The sequence below is a fragment of the Euprymna scolopes genome, chromosome 13, assembly GCF_053919585.1.
Source record: "Euprymna scolopes isolate OS-2025 chromosome 13, ASM5391958v1, whole genome shotgun sequence".
NCBI classification, from domain to species: Eukaryota; Metazoa; Mollusca; class Cephalopoda; order Sepiida; family Sepiolidae; genus Euprymna; species Euprymna scolopes.
This window is the reverse complement of record NC_136494.1, coordinates 127470835-127496680: the sequence shown is the minus strand read 5'-3', so window position 1 is coordinate 127496680 and position 25846 is coordinate 127470835. Positions and strand designations below refer to the sequence as shown.

Genomic DNA, 25846 nt, shown 5'->3' with positions numbered 1-25846 from the left:
TTGCGAGTGCAAAAAAAAAAAGGAAAATTGCGAGTGCAAAAAAAAAAAAAGGAAAATTGCGAGTGCAAAAAAAAAAAAGGAAAATTGCGAGTGCAAAAAAAAAAAGGAAAATTGCGAGTGCAAAAAAAAAAAAAAGGAAAATTGCGAGTGCAAAAAAAAAATGGAAAATTGCGAGTGCAAAAAAAAAAAAGGAAAATTGCGAGTGCAAAAAAAAAAGAAGGAAAATTGCGAGTGCAAAAAAAAAAGAAGGAAAATTGCGAGTGCAAAAAAAAAAAAAAAAGGAAAATTGCGAGTGCAAAAAAAAAGAAAAGGAAAATTGCGAGTGCAAAAAAAAAAAGAAAAGGAAAATTGCGAGTGCAAAAAAAAAAAAGGAAAATTGCGAGTGCAAAAAAAAAAAAGAAAAAAAAAAGGAAAATTTTTTTAAAAAGTGAGGAGTAGTAAGCAGTCTCGAGTAACTGGCCAGAGAAAAAAGAGGGGAACAAAAACAAATGCTCTTATCAATGAGGCTACCGTAGTTGTGACGTTATGGCCGGTCGAAATAACGCCTTTTATGTGACGTCGTTTACGCGAGCATTGAGTGACTTGCAAAAATGTCAGTGAAAAAAAAAAAACCCTCCCTGTAGAAAAGTGGTCAATTGAGGGTGAAGGAATTAATGTTTTTGACCAATTTTTTGATATTTGTCATCGGAGGGGTCGAGCTATAAAATGATACCGATCTCATGAAAATCCGTCGCCTCTGTCGAAAGTTTTAGGCAGAAATACAAACATACATACATTTAAACAGACAGGTGAGATTTATATAATAGATCTTCTCGAATGTTCCAGCCAATATCTCTATGCGAGGAAACGTAATTTAGTTCCTTTGTTCCATGTGTGCGTGTAGTCACATCATGACTTTGTGTGCTTGTGCGTTCTTCATGCATGTGAGCGTTGAAAATGATGACTGCTATGAAAATGTTCGGGCTGGAAATTTGTTCCGGCTATATGTAGTGGTCGCTGCAAATTGTTTTGTCTAATTGAGAAAATTAATACTAAAATTGATAAATGTCCTTTTTCACAAAAAAAACTTATCTAAAACAAACAAACAAAACAAAAGACAGTTTAAGGACTTACCCACAAGAACAATAGGCCGTGGGAACTCCGGTTTAGGATAATAAAGCTGTACCTCTTCATAAGTGATGATCTCCTCTGAATCATATACTGAAAACAAAAAAGAAACTTGTATATCTCTTGTTTCGGAACGTTTTAGATAAGGATTGATATTTTGTACTGTTCAGACTATTGTTCTTATTTTCAGTGTTTTGGATGATGTAACCTCCAACCTTCTTCAGATACTTCTTGTTAAACTTGGGTATCTTTATTGAACTTTAAAATCTTTATGCCATTTTGAACTTAATCATTTAATTTAATCCATGGAAGTAAATTGTTTTTGTTCCATCAGCCATGACCGGGTAAAAGTTTATTATATATTAAGTAATTTATTCTTTGTATCACTTGTACTGAGGATTGAACCTTCAACTACCACAAGACTGAGAATCAGAACTAATTGTTATTTAGCACTTTATCCATTGCACCACGCGTCCATTTATATCTGTTTTAAAATTCCATAATCCTTTCAATGAATAATTAGCCTAAGTTTTATGTTCTTTTGTATAATTAAAGATATTTCAAAGTAAATTCTACAAACTTGTTGAAACATTAAAAGAATCTGGAAAAAAAAAAAAAAAAATCATGACTGTAAACACAGAATTAATTTCTATATTTTTGTCTTAAGAAGCTAATCTAATTATTTCACCTTTTCTAATTGACTGATCTCCACTTAAGATGATGGACGAGGAATGTGTTTTGCAACGTCTTTTTTTATGTGACACATTCTTAAAAGTAATTAAACATTTTTTATTTAAAAAGTATTATCATTCTTACGCCCTCCCCAAATTACTACTACTACTACTAATAATAATAGTAATCATCTTAATAATAATAATAATAATAGCAATAATAATAATAATTTATCGAAGAATGTCTCCATAATTAAATATGTGATAAATTCTTCCAATTACAATATCCATTGGAATATGTTTTATCGGGAATACCGAATCAGCTATCACCGTCTAGAAAACTCCGGAAGTAAGCCAACAATTAAATGGCTCGAGAAATATGCCAGATAACCGAGTTGAGCAAACACTTGAACTGCGTGTTATTACAGTTAGAGAAGCAGAGACCTGGGAGGGAATTCCAAAGTCTAGCAGTTCGAGGGAAGAAACTGTTTGCGTAGCAGGCTATCTGGCATCTAAGGTTCTCTACAGTGCAGGGGTGGGATTTTGCTGCCTGTCAGGTTAATTAAGGGGGTACAAGGGCTAGTAGTTCGTCAGAGCCAGTTAGATATGATTATAAATTTGTATGAACAGAAATAATTCCTGAACTAATTAACCGATCATTTTGAATTTGGAAACACAACTGCTACATGTAAGGGGTCAAAATATAAGCTATGCAAAGGGAATAAAAAGGGGATGAAAATTCAGATGCCTCTGATTTTTGTGAAATTTTAACAATGAGTATTAAACATCAATTAACAAATACTCCACAAATTTCAGTTTCGTTGGAGTGTTTTAAAGGGGTTTTATAGAGCATAATATGGGTGCAATCTCTCATTTGAAAATTCAAATAGTTCAGATTTGCATTGAATTTGATCTATATCTATTAGACACCAATAAAGCAAGATTCTTTGAATATTAATTCCATAAGACTCCTTAGGCTTAAGCTTTAAATTTCAAACTTTTTCTAGAATCAAAATCATGTAGAGACATGAACGGACAGTGGGGTGGGGGAGTACTAAATGTACCCAAGCACCTGTTCCTTTTACTCCTGTTTTAAAAGTGTCCTTTCCAGAGGAATGTTTCATAGGCGTGTGCTCCACCGAGACACTGTTTTTCTTGAGCACCTGCCCTGAAAAAGTCTCTGCATGTCACTGAAATCATGTAATGAATTTTGATTCAAATTAGGATAAGGATTCTAGACATAAGATTTTTTATCATTATATCTTGATTTTAATCTTTGTAAGGGGATATAAAAGTGGTAAGTAACTGTTTTGTTTGAGAAATTAATTTTACCTCTTCTGGGACGGGTATTATAGTATATTTATAAACTGGACATACTTCAACAGTAATTATCTCTTTTAATCAGGTTTTGTTTACTCAAGTTTTTTTTTTTATCAGAAAATTATTTTTTCTATGAAAATTTAAACTCTTTAGTAAGAATATTTATTCGCCATCAACAAAAGTGCCCCTCTCCCCCCCAAAATCCCAAAAAACAAAAACAGCCAAATATATCCCAAGTGCATGGAATCACCCGAATAGAAAGATTTAAATATTTACAAACATTATATCTACAATTTCATTTACTAGTTTAGCAGATGTGTTATTATGCTGTCTTTAAAAATGATATCTTTTTAGCAGCATAAGAAAGAAAACATGATTTTTAATTGAGTGATTGAATATCAAATTCTTCACAGAACTAGAGTGGAATTCTTTTTCAGATGATTCAACAAGTTGATGGGGATGCTGCCCCTCATGTGAAAACAATTTATAGGTGCATTATGCATTTAGATAAGCAGAGATGGCTTCAAAAATGATCCAAGATAGGGATGGACATTAATCTCAAGAAATGAAACACAATGTGGCTCAAGTTAATTGACACTTTTAATAAGTTAAAATCATAGAAATGTCAAATGATTTATTATTTTCAATTTTGCATGAACCTCTTGTTGTCTGTAAGCTCACTGGCTGACAAGTGTTGTGTGAATATTACTGACTCAAACGACTGCCATTTTCCGTGGGCCCTTTTAACAAACTGAAGTTGAAAAATATTTTATGTAACAAATTATATTTGGAGACAAAACTTTTATTTATCAATGTGATCCAGAAAGTGAGAGCCAATGAAAACAATAAATTCAGATGGATTTGGCTGGACAAAACGTGATGACTATGATGTTAGGAAATGAGAGTTTAAAAGAATAAAAAAAAAAATTAATGCAGAAATGCATTCTATGAGGATTTTGTTAGGAAACTCATCCATGCAACAACCCTGATTTTACCCCATTCATATTTCATTTTGTTCCTAAAGATTTTTGAATATTTGTTAAAAAAACAAAACAAAAAAAAAACAAAAAAAAGAACAATTCAAAACCCTAACTGCTGAGACAAAAATGGATAATTGTATTTGTATGCACAAAAGATTTGCAATTTAGAAGATGACTTTGTAGTAAAACTTTTTGACTTCCCTTCGTATACTTTATCATTTTGTTAATGTATTAATAATGTATCATCTCCATATTAGGATGGAAACGTTAATTGTTAAAATTATCTTGTTGTGATACACAGCAAATCTATGAAAATATCTAACACCTTTAGAAATGCTGCATTCTTTGGGTAGAAAAGGATGCAATGATCCATTCCTTGTTATTTATTTTCTTTGTACTTAAATGTAAATAAAAATTATTGCATCCACATTAAACATTTGTCTGGTATTTTATTTGGAACTTTCAATCATTTGCAGAAACACATATCAAGTGCAAGAGAATTGTGAACCTTTCGGGTTAGCATTCCTGAGATTTTTGATAAACTGCTGGTGAAGGAACTCGTAACTATATTGCTTTTAACCCCTGTTGAGAACATCATTTTCATCTTGTGGCCTTAATAAAGCCACATTCATGAAAATAACCAATCATTTTTATTACCTCCATCGACCTAACATTACCTCCCTCTGATCCACCTTCTTTTTACCATCCTGCTCCAACCATACATTAGTTTCCCCTTAATTGAAAATTTTATCCTAAATTTATGGTGCTGTCAGAGGTTGATGCCAGCCGTGCATATTACATTCAATACAAAACAGCAAAATGAACCTTTTTCAAGCCAATATTAAAACAATTATTCATTCAAAGAAAATAATGGGATTAGTAAAAAAAACAAAAACATCTAGAATGAAAAAAAATTCTTTTTATTTCATCGCTCACCTGTCATCTCCAGATATGAAAAGTTCACTCCATAAAAATGGCTGTCACAAAATATCTTTAAAATTCTTGATATTTTTGGTGCCAAATATGAATTTGAGAACAATAATTTTTGATGACATGCTTCTTTTTCTTGCAGATTACAGACATGCAGATATCTGAACACCAAAGGGAAGAAAAACAAAAAAAAAACAACAAAACAACTGATGATAAATCGCATGCAATGATTTTAATGCATTAACATTTGGGAAGATGGCAGAAATTATGTTGTTTTAAGCAAAACTTTTTTGGGGTTTCATTACTGTATAAGTTGTTCAAGACAAATTTTACAATTTTTAGAAAAAAAAAAAAGTTATATCTTGGCCAATAATAAATGTATTCTCAAAATTCAAAATGTATTTCTTAGATATTTTTCTAAATAACTTGAAAGACTTGTAAAAACTTGAAACTGCACTGAGTTTTCATCAGTGTCCAGGTTGGACCTGAAACCTTATCATGCAACCCACACATTGTTTTATATAATTGCAATCAAATGAGTTGGTACGAGGAGCAGATATTGGAACTGGTGAAGCTGTAGAAGTTCTCAGACAGCTACTTTTGGGGTTTCCTGGAAGTGTGATACAAAGTGGAGCCTTGCAGCTACACATATAGCCTTTGACTAATATAGTCACCTTAATTGAGTCTGTCCTCTTTTGAACATCTAAGTCAGCAGAATAGTCTTTACTAGAAACCCAAAAACCATTGCAACTTGAAGGAATTTGGTATTCATAAAATGTTAGATTTGGTGATAACTGTAAGCTAGCCACTTGTTGTTCTGTGTTGTGCAATTGGTTTTGAGAACAACCGGATCATCCCTAGCTTGACTATCTATTTCACCTCGTTAAGGAGTTTCTTGGTTTTTGTAAAGCAGTTCTCTAGGCCCTTGTGACCATTTTTATGGTAAGTAGCAAAGATCTTTAATGCTTTCTTCATAGTCAACACTTGGACACTCACTTCTCTTGCCTAGATCTTTTCTTGATAAATTTCATTGTATAAACACAGATAGGATGCCTGTTATAAACCTTAACCATTGCTTCTACATCTGTCACAATTCTCCATCTCTCGGCCTTCTTGGTAATCAACAAGCACTGAGCTGCAGTTAAGATTAGAATTTTTTTTTAATTCAGCATGAATTATGACGCAAATTATTTCTAGTGCTTTTCAGCCACCTATGATCTCAAACTCCTAAATAATACAAAGAAACATTAAAACATTGCTATTAAATACTTCAAAATAGTTCTGAAATGTAAACATAAATTTGATCATGTTGTTTTTTTATCTCGAACACCCTGTATTAAATAAAAAAAAAATTAACTTATTCTAACAATGTTTCTTTATTCCAATGTCTAAATACTAAATAATTCTATTAAAATAAAATATCAGAAACCACTCATCTGATATTAAAAGCAAATAGTATTTTAATTGTTGAAACTAAGTAAACCATTAGAAAATATGATTCAATGTCTCTTGAATCTACTGAAGAAAAAAAGAGAAACAGCAATTATAGCAAATATTTCTTGTATAAAAATGTTAACTATTAAATTCTCACTTGTTAAGATTAATATTATTAACCTAATAAAGTAAGAATTCGACATTTTATGTTTCTAATAAATATGCAAGAACAGTGCTAAAATGGTCCTGTTTTTTTTTTCTTTTTTTTTTTAATCATTTGCATTTAATTTTATTTTTTATGGATCTGTTTGGAAGATCTTATCCATAATTCCCCCCTCGTTATAAGATGTGACTACCATAGAAATAGTTCTATTCAAAAGCCTCCAACTATGATTTTATCATCAAATAGTATAACATTTGTGCCCTTATTTTTTTAATTTTTTTTGGCCACAGACATTCACACAACCTCTTCTTCCATTATTATCCCCCCCACATATCATTATCATCATCATCAGCAGCAGCATTATGAGCAATTTATTTCTTCAAACTGCCAGTGAATCTTTGTTTCTAAATGACTGGCAATTTGTTGTATTATTAAGTAGAAAATTGAACATGTTGGATTGTCAGGTTTGTTATAACTTGGAGGGATGTATATTATGTATGTAACGGGTGTATATATTTTCTATGTATATAATTGTTGTATCAAATAGTGCAGATGATTATGTTGTCAGTGGCAAGCTAAATTTTATAGACATATAACTTGTGGTGTGATGCTGACACAAATTACGATGTGGACGTATCGACAATATGTTTACAGATGGGGGGGGGAACAATTGCTTGTACGAGAGGGAGACAAGTTCTTTGATGAATGACGAACAGTGTATATTATAGTGGTCTATATAATAAACTGTGTGTAAATTTTAGAATGTCGAATAATGATGGGATGTTCAATAGTTCAAGACATGTAAAACAATTCATTTTAAACAACAAATAACCACATACCTGGTTATTCAAAGACGACATGACAGAATCGTTATATTTATATATAACACCATTTATTCTCTGGTTCCAGTCAGATATCTTTAGAGATTACAATGTTCTGTTTACATTTTGGCTGTCTGGGAATATGCTGTTTTCTAGCGTCATAAGAGCGACTTCTTCCGACTTGCAAGTCTCGTCCCTCTCTAACTAACTCTGTTTATATATATTTAAACTAATCCTTTGTGCTTACGTCCTTCGACTACACAAAGATCTAATCGGGTGACTAATCAGTCACGTTTTCTCTGGCCCAGTTTTATTGTTTTTATCTTTAGATATGAAAACCTATTGTTTATTTCCACCACATTCTTTTCTTATTTTTTCTAAGTTAACATATTTTAATTAAATATTCCTTTCTTTCAAAACATTTTCTCTGTATACCTTTTTCTACATAACAGTTAACAAAATAATAATAATGTTTGTTATCTCACATTTAAACTTTTTAATAATAATAGTTTATTTTCGTAAATCGATTATCAGCAATATTACCCGGTATTGGCCCGGTGTAATCTAACAAATTTAGTTAAGCATAACAATTCTATGCATACATTTCTGCAAAACTATCCTTTTCACTCAATACTTTTATTGAAGATATGGTCATTGTGCCAACTGCAGTAATTTCAGCAGCATTAAATGTTGTACAAAATGTGATATTTCCAACTATTTTATTCTCTTTTCATTCATAAAGACATATTTTGAGGCATTTTGGTGAAATAATTTGAAGATTTTTTAATTGTACTTTATATTTATTAATATCTTTTATTCAAAGGCGATAAAATACATCTTTTATTTAAAGGCGATAAAATACATCTTCTATTTAAAGGCGATAAAATACATCTTTTATTTAAAGGCGATAAAATACATCTTTTATTTAAAGGCGATAAAATACATCTTTTATTTAAAGGCGATAAAATACATCTTTTATTTAAAGGCGATAAAATACATCTTTTATTTAAAGGTGATAAAATACATCTTTTATTTAAAGGTGATAAAATACATCTTTTATTTAAAGGCGATAAAATACATCTTTTATTTAAAGGCGATAAAATACATCTTTTATTTAAAGGCGATAAAATACATCTTTTATTTAAAGGCGATAAAATACATCTTTTATTTAAAGGCGATAAAATACATCTTTTATTTAAAGGCGATAAAATACATCTTTTATTTAAAGGCGATAAAATACATCTTTTATTTAAAGGCGATAAAATACATCTTTTATTTAAAGGCGATAAAATACATCTTTTATTTAAAGGCGATAAAATACATCTTTTATTTAAAGGCGATAAAATACATCTTTTATTTAAAGGCAATAAAATACATCTTTTATTTAAAGGTGATAAAATACATCTTTTATTTAAAGGTGATAAAATACATCTTTTATTTAAAGGTGATAAAATACATCTTTTATTTAAAGGTGATAAAATACATCTTTTATTTAAAGGCGATAAAATACATCTTTTATTTAAAGGCAATAAAATACATCTTTTATTTAAAGGCGATAAAATACATCTTTTATTTAAAGGCGATAAAATACATCTTTTATTTAAAGGTGATAAAATAATCATTTATTTAAAGGCGATAAAATACATCTTTTATTTAAAGGCGATAAAATAATCATTTATTTAAAGGCGATAAAATACATCTTTTATTTAAAGGCGATAAAATACATCTTTTATTTAAAGGCGATAAAATACATCTTTTATTTAAAGGCGATAAAATACATCTTTTATTTAAAGGCGATAAAATACATCTTTTATTTAAAGGCGATAAAATACATCTTTTATTTAAAGGCGATAAAATACATCTTTTATTTAAAGGCGATAAAATACATCTTTTATTTAAAGGCGATAAAATACATCTTTTATTTAAAGGCAATAAAATACATCTTTTATTTAAAGGCAATAAAATACATCTTTTATTTAAAGGCGATAAAATAATCTTTTATTTAAAGGTGATAAAATACATCTTTTATTTAAAGGTGATAAAATACATCTTTTATTTAAAGGTGATAAAATACATCTTTTATTTAAAGGCGATAAAATACATCTTTTATTTAAAGGCAATAAAATACATCTTTTATTTAAAGGCAATAAAATACATCTTTTATTTAAAGGTGATAAAATAATCATTTATTTAAAGGCGATAAAATACATCTTTTATTTAAAGGCGATAAAATAATCATTTATTTAAAGGCGATAAAATAATCATTTATTTAAAGGCGATAAAATACATCTTTTATTTAAAGGCGATAAAATACATCTTTTATTTAAAGGCGATAAAATACATCTTTTATTTAAAGGCGATAAAATACATCTTTTATTTAAAGGCGATAAAATACATCTTTTATTTAAAGGCGATAAAATACATCTTTTATTTAAAGGCGATAAAATACATCTTTTATTTAAAGGCGATAAAATACATAATTTATTTAAAGGTGATAAAATAATCATTTATTTAAAGGCGATAAAATACATCTTTTATTTAAAGGCGATAAAATACATCTTTTATTTAAAGGCGATAAAATACATCTTTTATTTAAAGGCGATAAAATACATCTTTTATTTAAAGGCAATAAAATACATCTTTTATTTAAAGGCAATAAAATACATCTTTTATTTAAAGGCAATAAAATACATCTTTTATTTAAAGGCAATAAAATACATCTTTTATTTAAAGGCGATAAAATACATCTTTTATTTAAAGGTGATAAAATAATCATTTATTTAAAGGCGATAAAATACATCTTTTATTTAAAGGCGATAAAATACATCTTTTATTTAAAGGCAATAAAATACATCTTTTATTTAAAGGCAATAAAATACATCTTTTATTTAAAGGCAATAAAATAATCTTTTATTTAAAGGCGATAAAATACATCTTTTATTTAAAGGCGATAAAATACATCTTTTATTTAAAGGCGATAAAATACATCTTTTATTTAAAGGCGATAAAATACATCTTTTATTTAAAGGCGATAAAATACATCTTTTATTTAAAGGCGATAAAATACATCTTTTATTTAAAGGCGATAAAATACATCTTTTATTTAAAGGCGATAAAATACATCTTTTATTTAAAGGCGATAAAATACATCTTTTATTTAAAGGCGATAAAATACATCTTTTATTTAAAGGCGATAAAATACATCTTTTATTTAAAGGCGATAAAATACATCTTTTATTTAAAGGCGATAAAATACATCTTTTATTTAAAGGCGATAAAATACATCTTTTATTTAAAGGCGATAAAATACATCTTTTATTTAAAGGCGATAAAATACATCTTTTATTTAAAGGTGATAAAATAATCATTTATTTAAAGGCGATAAAATACATCTTTTATTTAAAGGCGATAAAATACATCTTTTATTTAAAGGCGATAAAATACATCTTTTATTTAAAGGCGATAAAATACATCTTTTATTTAAAGGCAATAAAATACATCTTTTATTTAAAGGTGATAAAATACATCTTTTATTTAAAGGCGATAAAATACATCTTTTATTTAAAGGCGATAAAATACATCTTTTATTTAAAGGCGATAAAATACATCTTTTATTTAAAGGTGATAAAATAATCATTTATTTAAAGACGATAAAATACATCTTTTATTTAAAGACGATAAAATACATCTTTTATTTAAAGGCGATAAAATAATCATTTATTTAAAGGCGATAAAATACATCTTTTATTTAAAGGCGATAAAATACATCTTTTATTTAAAGGCGATAAAATACATCTTTTATTTAAAGGCGATAAAATACATCTTTTATTTAAAGGCGATAAAATACATCTTTTATTTAAAGGCGATAAAATACATCTTTTATTTAAAGGCGATAAAATACATCTTTTATTTAAAGGCGATAAAATACATCTTTTATTTAAAGGCGATAAAATACATCTTTTATTTAAAGGTGATAAAATAATCATTTATTTAAAGGCGATAAAATATATCTTTTATTTAAAGGTGATAAAATACATCATTTATTTAAAGGTGATAAACTAATCATTTATTTAAAGGCGATAAAATACATCTTTTATTTAAAATACATCTTTTATTTAAAGGCGATAAAATAATCTTTTATTTAAAGGTGATAAAATACATCTTTTATTTAAAGGCGATAAAATACATTTATATTAAGGCGATAAAATACATCTTTTATTTAAAGGTGATAAAATAATCTTTTATTTAAAGGTGATAAAATAATCTTTTATTTAAAGGTGATAAAATACATCTTTTATTTAAAGGTGATAAAATACATCTTTTATTTAAAGGCGATAAAATACATCTTTTATTCAAAGGTGATAAAATACATAATTTATTTAAAGGCGATAAAATACATGTATTTAAAGGCGATAAAATACATTTATATTAAGGCGATAAAATACATCTTTTATTTAAAGGTGATAAAATACATCTTTTATTTAAAGGCGATAAAATACATCATTTATTTAAAGGTGATAAAATACATCTTTTATTTAAAGGCGATAAAATAAGGATTGAAAAATTACCACATAAATACAAGATAAACAACAAACAAATGAAAAACCATGCAATATTTCGTTTGTGACTCTACTCCCCTCTCCTCATCATCAGTTTAATGTTTGTTTTACAAGCTGGCATATGTTGGACAGCTTTAAGAAATTGACTGGCCTATTTCTGGCCAGGTCTGTATCTCTCTTTCCCTCAAGTGCATTTTTATCACTTGCTCTCATGTTTTCCTTCCATTGTTAACTAGACTGGCCACCTTAATTATTCTACATCTACCCAGCCAGGGACTCTCATACATTCTTTCAATGTGACCATATCATCGAAATCTCCTGCTCTGCATATATCTCCTTAATATTCCTTTGGGGTCTTCAGGCTTTAAGATGTGCATTATACATCCATTGTATCATTTTCATATTATTTCTCTCCATGCAATGCATTTCCTCAACTCTCATTAGCTAGAATTTACTTCCATACATTATTACACTGCATACATATGCTTGATAGACACTTTCCTTGGATAACAGTGATAATGCTCTGCTGGTTAATGATAACAAAAGTTCTCTGAACTTACTCCATTTATTAAATCTAAGTTCTAATTAATGTCTTATGGAAGGATATATTTTAAAATACTTTTACCAAATCGTAAAGTATTGTAGATAAAGATACATTTCTTTCTTGCCTTGTTGTTAAGCAGCTATTCTTTTTTGTGATCCATAAAAACATTACGATTTAAATTCGCACAAAAACTGGCGTATAAAGGAAATACTGTAACGCAGCGCATTCAAATTTTTGCCTGTATCAGAAATGGTGTACAACATGTTTTGCCAATCCTTTTAATTGCTGAATTTAATTTATTCAGTCGTGAACAGTTTATTACGGAATTAATTGCCTGCTTACTTGACAGAAACTTATAATTCCTTTCAAATCCAAGATAACGCAACACATATTTTAAGAGGAATAGTGGCTCTTTGGTTTGCTATGTATGGACAAGTTGCTCACAACAATCTTGTTTTCCAAAATGATTACGACACATAATGAATCCTTCATCATTTAATAATTTGCTTTAGTTTTTGTTCATTCTTAAAAGCTATAAACAAAAACTTTAATTCTAAATGATTGACTTAATTTTAATTAATTAATTAATAAGTGTCTGTTTTATTGCACTGTTTATGATAAAGTGTGAAAGACTTGAATATTTTGACTTTATTACAGACCAATTGAAGTTAGTTGTTTTTTATTTAACCCCCCCCCAAAAAAAAAACCATGACTACTACAAGTGAAACAAGAATGAAATTTGAACAACTACTCAAATGAATGAACGAGTACATTACGTCACAGTACATCATTACACTGCAACACACAAATATGTTGTACACAATGTTTATCATAATCCATGGAATTTTGTACTCGTCCACAAAACCAAACTACAGTTATTATATGCGTTATAAGTTTTATAACGACTAAACTTCCCGTTGAAAAGATGTAGACATGCGCATACATGCCAAACTGTATTGTGGAATTATTTTTTTCTATTATTAACTGCTATTAAGATAGTATATATTTTAAAAAATTAAACCTGATATTTGTCGATTTAGTACCATTTACTACTACCTGTATTATTTCTTGAATTGAAAACGACTGTTATTTTTCTTATAAAATATACTATAATAATGCTTAATAGAATTTAATGTTTAATTTATTCAGCTCATTATGTAAGAATTTTGTAGTATGTATGGATTTAACTTTAGCTATTTACTGAAAGCAGCAAGCGAACTGTGAAATCTTCATTCAAGTTGGTTGAAAACTTTAGAATTTCAATGCTGCTGCTAATTATTACCAACTTTAAAGAAGCAACACCATCGTACAAACGGATCAATGGAACTGATGTTCTACTTATTAATCTTGGATAAACTTATTTCAATATAATTATATTTCATGCGATTCAAATAAGGTTATAAAAAAATGATGCTAAAACATAATCAACTTTTAAATCTGATGATAGGATATTCGTTTTATTAGTGGGTGAGTCAGTTTTTATATTTTTTATCTGCATTAATCTAGTAAACCTCCAGTAACACATTTGAATGGCATGTTTCTTAGTTTACAAAACAAAAGCAAATGTTTATTATCAGCTCAATTTTGGTCTGAAACAATTTCTTCAACGGCATGCATATTCAACAAACGCAAGTCGGTAAGAACATGCAAATGAACATATAATAACTTCATGCATTTTACAAGAGTTTTGGAATTGTATTCTTTGATTCCTACCTTGATTCTGTGTCACATGATACATGGTCTTCTTCAGTTTTTTGGACTTGGGGATCTGAGGACTAATTCTGCATGGACTGAGATGACCTAAAATATGAGCAACATAATTCAAAGGATGCACAGTTTAGTCGCGGACTTGAAACCTCAGAAACTCAAAAACAAGTTTTTAGAATATATAATAACATATTTATTTTTAATATTTATTTATTATTATTATTGAAATTCCTTTGAGATGAGTAATTTATATATTTTATCTGTTTGCGGACTATTATTCTCATCTTTTATAGTTGTTGTTTAACGATGATTCCGACAACTATTCCTCTGGCCTTCGTCAGGTCATTCACAAATTTTGATGACTAAAGTCTCTAACAGAGACATCTTATTCATTTTATAGAGAACTTCAGGCAATCTAGGGATTCTGAATATCTTTTTAGCAACCTGATGAAGGTCAGATGAATAGTTGGTCGAAACGTCGTTAAACAACTATAAAAAGATGAGGATGGTAGTCTGCAAATAAATAAAATCTTTGAGAACTTTGAACTTGTATTGACAGTATTTTTTTTACTTGCAGTTATAAATATCTTCTGATTTTGAAAATCCTGATAGTGTAGAAGAAAAAGGCATTATCCAAAGTAATAAAGTCCATTTATACATAACATATCAATTTATTTACATCTTGATGGAACAATCAAAAGTAGAGAATGAAAAATGAAGAATTCAAAGGATCTATACAAAGAAAGTGCTGATTTGACAGTATATGCATGGACTTGTGTGTGAATGAGTTTGTGAGATCGTTTAAGCTGTTAATATATTTAGTAATCCGTGACTTGTGTTGTTTGGTGAGATATCAGAAGCCATGGCGAGATGTAGTAGTCCGCAATAAGTCTGTATAGCCGTGTTATGACCAATATAAGTTCGTTTGCCAAGTTGAATCCCTCACTGGCAGGTGCGCTTTGATTCTTGTTTATGTAAGCAACACCAACAAGTGTTCGGTTCCTAGGGCAAACTTTTTTCCCATTGGTTGAGGCAACTGAGATTGAGTGTTTCCACAATATGTTTAATTAAGTCGATTGTTTTCTAAGGTTAAACTTGTTTTCCTGCCACCTGGAAGTTTCACAATATATGTTTGATATATTATCATATTAATTTTCACAGGAATTCAATTCCATAATCTATCCAAAAAATACAGCTAAATACAAAATGTCACAGTGTTTTGATTTGTAATAGCTATTTCATCCCGTTTCTCACAGAGCTTAAAATTGAGATCAACTAATTGTTATGCTTTTGAATTTTTGAGATGAGGATTGTATTTGGATTATTCAGACTAGTACTCTCATCTTGAGTATTATTCTTACAATGTTTCAGTAAATGTAACCTCCGACCTTCTTCAGGTGTATCTTGTTACACTTGAAATTTTCTGTTGAACTTGAGAATCTGTACAGAATTTTGAATAGGATCCTTTATTTAATTGACTGAAATAGCATGCTCTTGTTCTGTCAGCCATAACTGAGTAGAAGTTTTAAGTAATGTGTAATTGTATTTAAAGTCGCTACCAGAGATTCTCACACGCTGTCATTCACAAATTTTGATGACTAAAGTCTCTAACAGACACATTATTCATTTTATAAAGAACTTCATGCGATCTTGGTATTCGGAATATCTTTTAAAGCATGCTGTCTATCTATATGCCAGCATCAACTGCTTCACTGTGAACAAGTCTTTGAGGATAAAAGACTTTTTCTTACAATGTAAATGTAAAAGTCATTTGGTTTATTTTGCCACATGATAAAACCACCTCGTGAATGTGGCATCTGAACAACAAACAATATTCCAATCCAAAGGTCTCACAAGATGCGGACAAGATATGAAACTTTTCCTTAATTTTAACTTTATTAGTGTGTTATTTGTCTAAATGATTAACTTCACTTTTTGAGATTTTCCAATATTATTCGTTCTACACACAAAATGATACATTTTGGTGAATCTGGGTGGATACGCACATTATTTGACCTGTTTATCTCGTTAGCTCTATCTTCTCATCTTGACTCCGTTCATCATTTTTTCTTAATGATCTCTCCTTGTTTATTGGTGATATAGCTGAAGCATATAGAATTTGATCTATAATAACCCCATTTTTTTTTTGCTTAACATTCAATCTCCAAAATTTAAATATTCCATTTTCATGCTGTCCAATTGTAAATATATTTTTCAATTCTGTAATCACAGTTTTCTGGAATAGATAATTTTGCAGAATATAAAATCATCTACATCTATTGCAAGACCACCTATCAGGTCACCCATGGCATCATGTCAAAGAAACGCTACATTATCGTATGTTCATCATTTCTTTCAAGCAAATTAACTCATGATTATTATCCTGCAAAAATGCTGAGGCAAAATCAACTCTCCACTTCCCACATTATATCTGGAGCTATTAACAATACAAGATGCATAACCTCACAGTTAAATATTGGAGAATGTTTTTTTTCAGTATGGGAACCTTCTTCATCACCATGTGAAACATTATCTTTTTGTCATTCACAGTTTTCTGATATCACCTATCTTGTTGATATACCTCATTCATAGACTTCATGGATTTCCAAATTTTCCAATACTCTCTTCTTTGCATCAATCACATCTTTTTGTTCTTGTTCAGAAGTTGAGGAAGTTCTCTCCAATGATCAACATGACCTCCATTGATACAAGGAGGATTTTCATTCTCTGCTTCTGATTTTATATTTAGCCAATGCTTGTATTTTCCTTTTGACTTCAATTGTGTGCTCATAACGATTTCTTTTCCACTTATCATTTCCTTTCAATTTATATTCTACAATTTCATCTTTTACCTTCTTTCTATTGCTATTAGAATCGTTATTATATTGTCTTTCGTCTTCAAGATTTCATCATTTCATTTGAAGAATTTGTATTTTCTTGATTCCTTGGACTTTGCAATTCCTTGTCTACTTTTATCAAGTGACATGGCTAAATCCTGAAAAATACTCCCATGTCTGATCAATACCCATCCATCTTCTTTGTCGTTTTATCTTCTGTAATAGACATGGTCACCTGCCACAAATTCTTCATCCACATAAGATCTCAAAGCTCTTTAAATTCTTTTGCTTGATTCGGCTTCCATGAAACGTTTCCTTGCTGCATGTAGAGCATTTAAATGTCTTCTAACCACATCGGTGGTTGTTGCAATTTCCAATGCAGGTAACTGATCACTCAAAACTGAAAGGTTAATATTTGACCCAAATACAATTTCATTTGAACTATATTCAGAACTAGGCTTAGGTGTTGCCCGGGCGTTTGTAGGTGTGTGTTGAGCAAAAAAAGAAAAAAAATTTTAGTAGGCAGGTTCGAACCCATGGCGCAAAGTTGGAAAAGAAAGTGGAGGTATGTGTAAGGGTGTTGGTTAAGCAAAAAAAAAAAAAAAAAAAAAAAAAGCAGTAAGCAGGCTCGAACCCGTAATATGCTAGAGTAAACACAGTCTTATCTTGTGACGTCACAGGCGGTCGAAATAATGCCTTTCATGTAGCGTTGTTGATGCAAGGTTTGAATGAGTTGCAAAAAATGTCAGCGAAAAAACTGACCCTCCTTGTAGAAAACTGCCCAATTGAGAGTGAAGTAATTAATGATTTTGGCCAATTTTTTTATATTTGTCGTCCGAAGGGTCGAGCTTCAAAAGGATACTGACCTCATGAAAACCGGTTGCCTCTGTCAATAGTTTTAGGCAGACATACAAACATACATACATACGTACGTACATACATACATTTAAACAGACAGGTGAGATTTATATTACAGATGATTCTGAAATGCAGTTTTCTTACTATCTACAAAGTTATTTATGACTCACATTTTTCATTAATATTTTTTCCTTTACTTCAGTAATTGAGATTGCAACATATCACAGTACCAATGGACTTTCGATAGGCCTCATTATTAAACCATTATCACTTAAAAACTGCTTAGAAGTTCCAAAACAAGTTATTCACAGAAAGAAAAAAAATATATATATGTTGCAAATAATTTCCTTGCTCCATTTGGTTTTAATCAATCTGGCAGCAGAATATCAAGTGGATGTATCAATTTGATGCAAAATCCAACATTGGTTATAGAAATATTCCTAAAAATCCAATCATATACTGTAATTAAATCTGTTACTATGAGCCAATACTACAACTGGTCGAGGAGGGCGTTTTCTGAACCTCTGGCGAACTGAACACAAACCATAAACATGTTTGATCTGATGTAATGCCTTATTGCCTCTAACCACAGCTATTAATCTATTTAGATACCTGAGCAAATTGCTTCAGTTATTTCTCAGCCTCTCACTCTAGAGCATCCTTTTAAGGTTTCACAATGTAACACTAAGTTTGGTGCGTTTTTAACTCCCGGAAGCATATTACTTAGTGAAAGTGTCAAAATGTCGTTATTTGCAATTTAATATGTCAGCCAAAAATGTGACAGCTGTTGTTTTTCTTTTTTAATTTAAGAATATTCCTGCAGTTTTTATTGATTTCTAAGTTAATAACGGGCATAAATCATTTCCAATGATATCAGCTGCAATATAACCTCTGACACCTTTTTACACTCATTTAACTGTTTTAATAACTTTTACCCCCATTTCATATCTAAAGCAAAATGTTTTGTTAGATTTAAGTTTCTACTAACTGCTTATCTCTTTCATTTAATGTATAAAAAAAAAAATTAAGCCAAATTTCTCCAGCAACAGTTTGTGAACAGGCAGAGTCTAACATTGTTCCATTTTTTATTTTCATCTGATACATTAGTTGCATTCAGAATAAAAAAGATCCATACTCTTTCTACCAGAATAACAATAAATTTCCATAGTTTTTTATTAAAAAAATTAACATTGCACTAAAAATTCATTATTATTAATTCTGACCACCATTTTGTAGAAATTAAACTCTTTAATATGCCATCGTGTTTTCATCCCGTAAATTTCGTCCAATTTGTCTATAATTCCATTCAATTTATTTGCTCAACTGATATCTGTCATTGCTAAATATTGAACACATTCCTTTATATTTTGTGGCGGTGACAAAAATTTTGCTTACCTATGTTTCCATTTAAATAAATCTATAAATATAGACCATACGACTATATATTGCTTCTATTCAACATATGCCCCTTCGTTTAATAAAATAGGTGGGCGTTTTATAAAAGAAGCCATCTTTCTTTTAAATGTGCTTTAACATTTTCTAAACAAAATAATTTCTCATCACATGCAAGAAGACAACTTTTGCTACCAACTCATTATATAAATCCAGTCATTTACTCATTATATAAATCCAGTCATTTACTCATTATATAAATCCAGTCATGGACACACACCCGTTTGTCCAAACTGCCATCTTTGTTTTCCCAACCAATAACCAACAGCAATATACAAGAGAGATAATGCTAAAAAAACTTATCACAAAGGAAAAAACTCTTATAGTTCAATATCTAGGGGCATCATCTTAAGCAGGGAGTTGTGCAGCAAGATGTTTGTTTACATTTAAATTTCTACATGTTGGTGCAGTTAATAAAATGGTGAGCAGGAAGGGAATTCTAAAGGCTAACAGCTAGAGGAAGGAAACTATTGGAATACAAAGCCTTCCAGCATCTGGAGATCTACAGTGAAGGAATAGGATTTTGCTGATTGTTGGATCAGTCAGGGATATTTATGTTCAATTCTTACAAAGCTAAAAAATTTACATGTTCTGTGTGAAATCAAGAGTAATTATCTACACTTAAATTATCATCGGATGAAATCTGGATGCAGCTGAGTTTATAAACTGAACCCGTCAGGCTCAACGGTGCTGATGAAATCAATCAGCTGGAATAGCATTTTTCTCTGATAGAAGGCACTAGTGCAGCAAGTTTTTCAGAGCACAAAGTATCTGAACAAGTATTGGGATGCAACATTGTGACAATGGGACAGAGGCTTGAATATTCACATAAAAACAATCAATCATAACCTTCAACAACTCTGATCAATTTATAGTTGACTCTAAATGTATACTTAAAAAGTTAACTGCGAAAATATTTTCCAGATATGATTGTAGGGTCAGCATGATTTTCTTTAAAAAACAAAAACAAAATGAAAAATAGACGTAATAGAAATGCTAACAATGAAAATTGAGTGAACTATATACCTGTGCTATTTTTATGAAATGAAGCATCAGAGTAGCGGGGATCAGACAGTAGAGGTCTCCCAAGTATTTCTTTCCTGAAATGAGACAAGAATCGCATCATATTAAAAACCAACAACACAAAAACAAACGAGCATCTGACCACTCATTATTTTTCATGTATTCATATCTTATTCCTATATACTACAATTAAATATCTTCAATTAGCAGAAGCTTCTTTATTCGCTATTTGTTTCTTTACGTGAGTTAGAAAAGCTTTTATTGACATTGTAAAAATTAGCTGTCATTTGCCAGCATTGTTGTGTATTTACATACAATTTGTTTTGCTTTTCTTTTCTTCTTAAAATATTAACTTTTTGAAAATCATTTCTTTGTTCCAATCGAATGGAAATAAGTATGTTACAAACCATTTTTTAATATTGTGCCTATTTGAAAAAAAAAAAAAATCAGATACAAATTATTTTCTGGAAGGAATTAAATCTAATTACATTTGATTCTATTTAACAACATGTAATGATCCACAAGAAAAACTGATGAACCAGAATCAAAAATTGAGTTTGTAAGATGAAAGCTATTGATGACAAAGGAATGAGACTGACTTTACTTTATATATTTAGCAGATACCTGCATTTACTAAATATATATTAATCATTTGAATTGTTTGAACAACAAAATACAAAACATGTCTAGCAATTCAGTGCTGCATTCTTATTTTTATACCTTTATTTCCTTTTATGAATCCTTTTCCATGAAAAAAGTATAATGCAAATAGTATTCTTAAGGTGTGCCCATTCAATCTATGCATGCAGTGTTGAAATTGCTATCCCAAACAAACATGACAAACTGGTGAAAATCACATTTTTTTTTTAACTAACTTTAAAGAAATTGAGTCAATCTAACTCAAATGTTAATGGCATTACATCCACAATCATTAGTGTCGATCAAAAGTCTAATAAAGAGCATATTATTAGAAATAACTTGTTTATTGAAAAATGTATATTTGCATTGTATGAGTGTATACATGTATATATCTGTAACAAAGTTTAAAAAAAAAAAGAGCTGGCAGGAAACCTTATGCTAATGTTTTTTTTTTATGGTGTTAAGAATGATTAAATTGACATTCTGCTCAAAGTAATTGTAGAAATTCTTGAAAAGCTAAAAAAAAAAATTTCCATGTTCTGTGTGAAATCGAAAGAGTGATTATCTATGCTTAAAATATCAGATGAAGTTTGAATTCAGCTGGATCCATAAACTAGACCCGTCAGCCTCAGCAGTGCAGATGAAATCAATCAGATTGGATACCATTTTTCTCTGGTAAATGGAGAATATCATTGATTTAGGATGCTACCTGTAGCAAAAGATTTTCAACAAGCAATTTGGCCAGATCCATAATTGAGACCGGGTGTATGACATGATAAGCAGCGGTTAAAAAGATAAATCTTCTTCTTTTGCAACAGACGATTTATTTTTACTCTGTGAAAATGAAAACTTCTGTTGTTGACTCCTATTCATTCTTTTCAAACATTTGAAGAATTGCATTTTAGTAAAACGATGATCCTCTTAAGAATGGAGTGGCTGTTACAGTGCCCCTTATTAAGGCTGGAAGGAGTAAGTCATAAACCTTTGTGTACTTAATAGATTTTTAAAAAATGTTTATTTTATGCCATCTATAGTCTTTATAAAACAGCCTTCAAAACATATGGATGAACGTATAAACATTAAATAATAAAAGTTTCTATAATTTTGAGACTTGCTTCTATTCATTTGAAGGATTTCATGAAGAAGCGCCCAAGATATTGTACATTTTGTGGAAAATAATTTGTCACATAGTTAATCATAAACCAATTTATTTTCTTATGTAAATAAATGTGGCATAATATAAGAATGATTGTGAAATCAAATTTATTTCATGTTAATATTGTCAAGGTATTTAAAAAATAAAAACTATTGATAGGAAACGACTTTGGTTTTAATAATGCTGATGAAAATTGCAATGAAAAAAAAAAACATTGAAATAATAGGTAATCTTGTGCCAAGTTGGATTTTAAATTATTTTCAGTTTGAACTCCCAGACATTATTCGTATTATTTAAAATCCAAATAATACGAATAACCAATCCTCATCTCAAAAATTCAGAAAAAGTCATCCCAGACATTAGTTTTATTTTAGTCGGTATATAAATTTTCAATCCACCATTTTCAAATCCTATATTCAGTTTTAGTCCCTAGATTATTTTACTCTCTCCTACATTTGCTATATAAAAATCTAATTTATAAAACTACCTGTGTGTGTGTGTGTTTCCATTTTTTTAAAGTGCATCTCCTCTGAGATGCAAGGTCACAGAGTAGCGCAAGGCAGGTCAAATGATTGCATTTTTTGTGGATAATTTTTTTCTGTGTTTTTAACTGGTAAAAATAGCTGCTAACGGGTCAAAATTTAAAATAAAAATGGAACTTGCCAGGCGTAAGTCGACTAAACGTCATTTGTATGCATGTGCAAATATACATTTATACATTAACATTGGTTTATTTTAAATTATTTTTTATCCATCTGGATGGTAAGAGCTAAGGCTGGAATGCTATATGTTTTGGTTTCGATTATAGCTGTTAGCACAAGTCCTTTTTTTTTTTACTTTAAAAATCATTATATATTTGATACAATATATAATAATCGGAAGAATTGACTCTATAATGATACATACGAAATCTGCATAAATTAAAATATCATATTTAAGCGTATTTTACTAATACGTAGTGCTGGTCTACCAGCTGGCCATTATATAAAATTCCTCCTATCTACTGACACTTTTATTTCTTTTTATAAACATGTTTATAATCAAAATATTATTAAAATGATAAAAATAACTTTGACATTCTTTAGAATTCTTAGTTTTTCATCAATAGAAAATATTTCAGTAATACTTAGAGATCTACCCCCCCTAAAAAAGATGCCAACTTTTTTTTTTTTTGATAGTCCACCATTGTCCCTTGATGTATATTTTCAATGTTTACCAAAAAGAACTTTAAATTGTATTTTTAGTAGCTACCAATAAAGCCAATGTGTTTGTGAAATGTTTACTCTACATCTCTTGTTTTTCTATCATGATTGTTCAATGTCACGAGTCTGAAGGCAGTATTATGGTTAAGGCGATTTTATGAAAACGCTTCTCTTTCTTAAACAGATGTGACCTTTATTGTCCTCATATTTAATCAGTGGAAAATTGATGACTATAATGTGTGTGTATTCGGTCTTAGAGAGGATCAATTCATGGTGACTTGGTACAGAATACAAAATGATGATAGACAAAAAAAAAAGTTAAAATGGAAAAAGTTTTGGCACTAAAAGCCTGTTTATTCATTAGGTAAGTAAATATTAATTTTGGTTAAATATTAATTTTGGTTAAATATTAATTTTGGTTAAATATGCTGATTGTCTCTGAAAATAATCTTTTTTTTTGTGTGTGTACCTATCAAAACTTTCCTTCATATTTTTCAGTTGGCCAGTGTTTTCTTTTAGGTGCAGATATTACATCTCTATGATGTTGAGGGTTATGCTAATCCCACTTAATCTTGCCTTTAAAAGTCAAGATTGATTAAGCTGCTGCTTGATTTAGTTTTAATAAGTTATGAGTAGGGCTATGACAACAGATTATTCTTTTCATTGTTTTGACTCTCGAATTTGTATCCCTTGATATCTTATATGCTTTTATATAGGGATGTGGTTCTCGGTTGATTAACTGTGTCTAACTGTATCGAATATAAACTCAAGAATCAAAGTAATGATAAGAATATGCTGTTGTCATAGCCTTAGTTATGAGTATGACTAATTTAGAAAAGAGAATTATGGATTTTGTTTATTAAAATATATTTTTGTTTTCATCTATCTTATATCCATATAAAACTCAGATCAGCTTGCTTGAGACAATAATACTGTCCATTCGGTTTGCGACTTCCCAGTTTTAAAAATTCTGCACATACGTAAAGAAATAATAATAAAACACAGCTGTAAATCCCATTTATTTTTTAATTTTACAATTATGGATTGTTCTTTTTCTTTCTTTTTTAATTACAGTTGTTTATTTTTTATTTAAATACTTCTCACATAAACAAATAAATATAAATAAATAAAACTGAAAATAATTTAAAAACAAGGATTAAATTGCTATATGTTATAAATAATAATAAAAATAAATAAAAACTTGATGCTTCTTCATTATAATAGCGAAATCAGAAAGGTGGGAAAATGAATTTTCATTAAAAACAATGGTATTTACTTAGTTTTTATATTAATTTCAACTAAAAGCAATTTTATGAGGGATATTAATAACACATTTTATCGTTTTTATATTTTTTTTAAAGTTTACCAGAAAACTTGAAATAATATTTTAAAATGTTATATTTAAATAATTTTTGATAAATTTGTAGATGAGTACACTGAACTACCCCCTATAAGATTTTCTTTTGAGGCGATTACACTTTTAAGTAAAAAAACAAACCAATTATTTCAGAATTTAGAGTTGAATATTAGTTTTTTTTATATAAATCCTATTTTTAAAAAAGGCCAAATACAATTTTTATGATCAAACTACTTAAAAAAAAAGGCCAAATTTGCCAAATTTAGATTTAAAAGGGTCAATCTGGCAACTCTAAAGTAACTCATAATTTGGAAATTTATTTTCATTAATAATTAATTTTCTATTTTATCATTTTTCATAATTTTTGGATATGTTATGGATTTCGACAAGATGATTAAGTAGATACCATTGGTTTTAATTGAAATGCAATATTTCGGTTTTCAAATTTTGCTATTATAATGCAGAAATATCATGTGGGTTGTATTGAAGTTTATAGCTTTCAGATAATTGTTATGGCGCTACACAATCATTAATTTAATAATTAAATAACAAATTATAAAACTGTGTTCATTTCAGATTCCGTAGGAGCCTAATTTTTATGAAAATAAAATAGGAAAATCCACTGTTTTCATAAGGGACGTTATAATATAAAATGAGTCACCACATATCTACGCTAAATGGTACAATCAAGAGTTAATGATGTTTTTTTTTTCTTTTTACGTGGTGGTCACCACTTATCAAGGCCTGGAAGCCACTCAGGGATAAGGGTTATTGCAAGTACAGTATGTTAGTGTGGAGATTTAATGAAGTGTTTACTTAAGAGGGCGGTTCATTAGGAATTTGTTAACATTGGACTTGAAGACATCCAAGTTGTAGTCCGGAGGGAAGCAGGCAGACGGAACAGAGTTCCACAGGCGTGCAGTTCTAAGAAAGAAGCTTTGTTCATGGAATCCGCGTTTTGATTTAGGCACAGATATAGAGTGGGGGAAATTTTTCACAGTGGATTCAGCTAGACGGGTGTTTTTCGTGAAAGATTGGCGAGGGGGGACCAGAGATTGGATTTCAGACGAGCACCTGCCATGGAAA

At 29.6% G+C, this 25846-nt stretch overlaps 1 protein-coding gene across 16 annotated transcripts in view; it reads right to left on the bottom strand.

The window, feature by feature from the left end:
- Positions 1-25846, bottom strand: part of LOC145292181 (MAGUK p55 subfamily member 7-like) — a 752193-nt gene that overhangs the window by 20472 nt on the left and 705875 nt on the right. For all 16 annotated transcript variants that reach the window (XM_080138452.1, XM_080138454.1, XM_080138453.1 and 13 more), the window contains 3 exons: positions 20410-20483; positions 14243-14329; positions 1114-1200 (listed from right to left, as the gene is read on the bottom strand). In XM_080138452.1, the coding sequence (XP_079994578.1) occupies positions 1114-1200; positions 14243-14329; positions 20410-20483 (248 nt within the window). The remainder of the gene's footprint in view (positions 1-1113; positions 1201-14242; positions 14330-20409; positions 20484-25846) is intronic.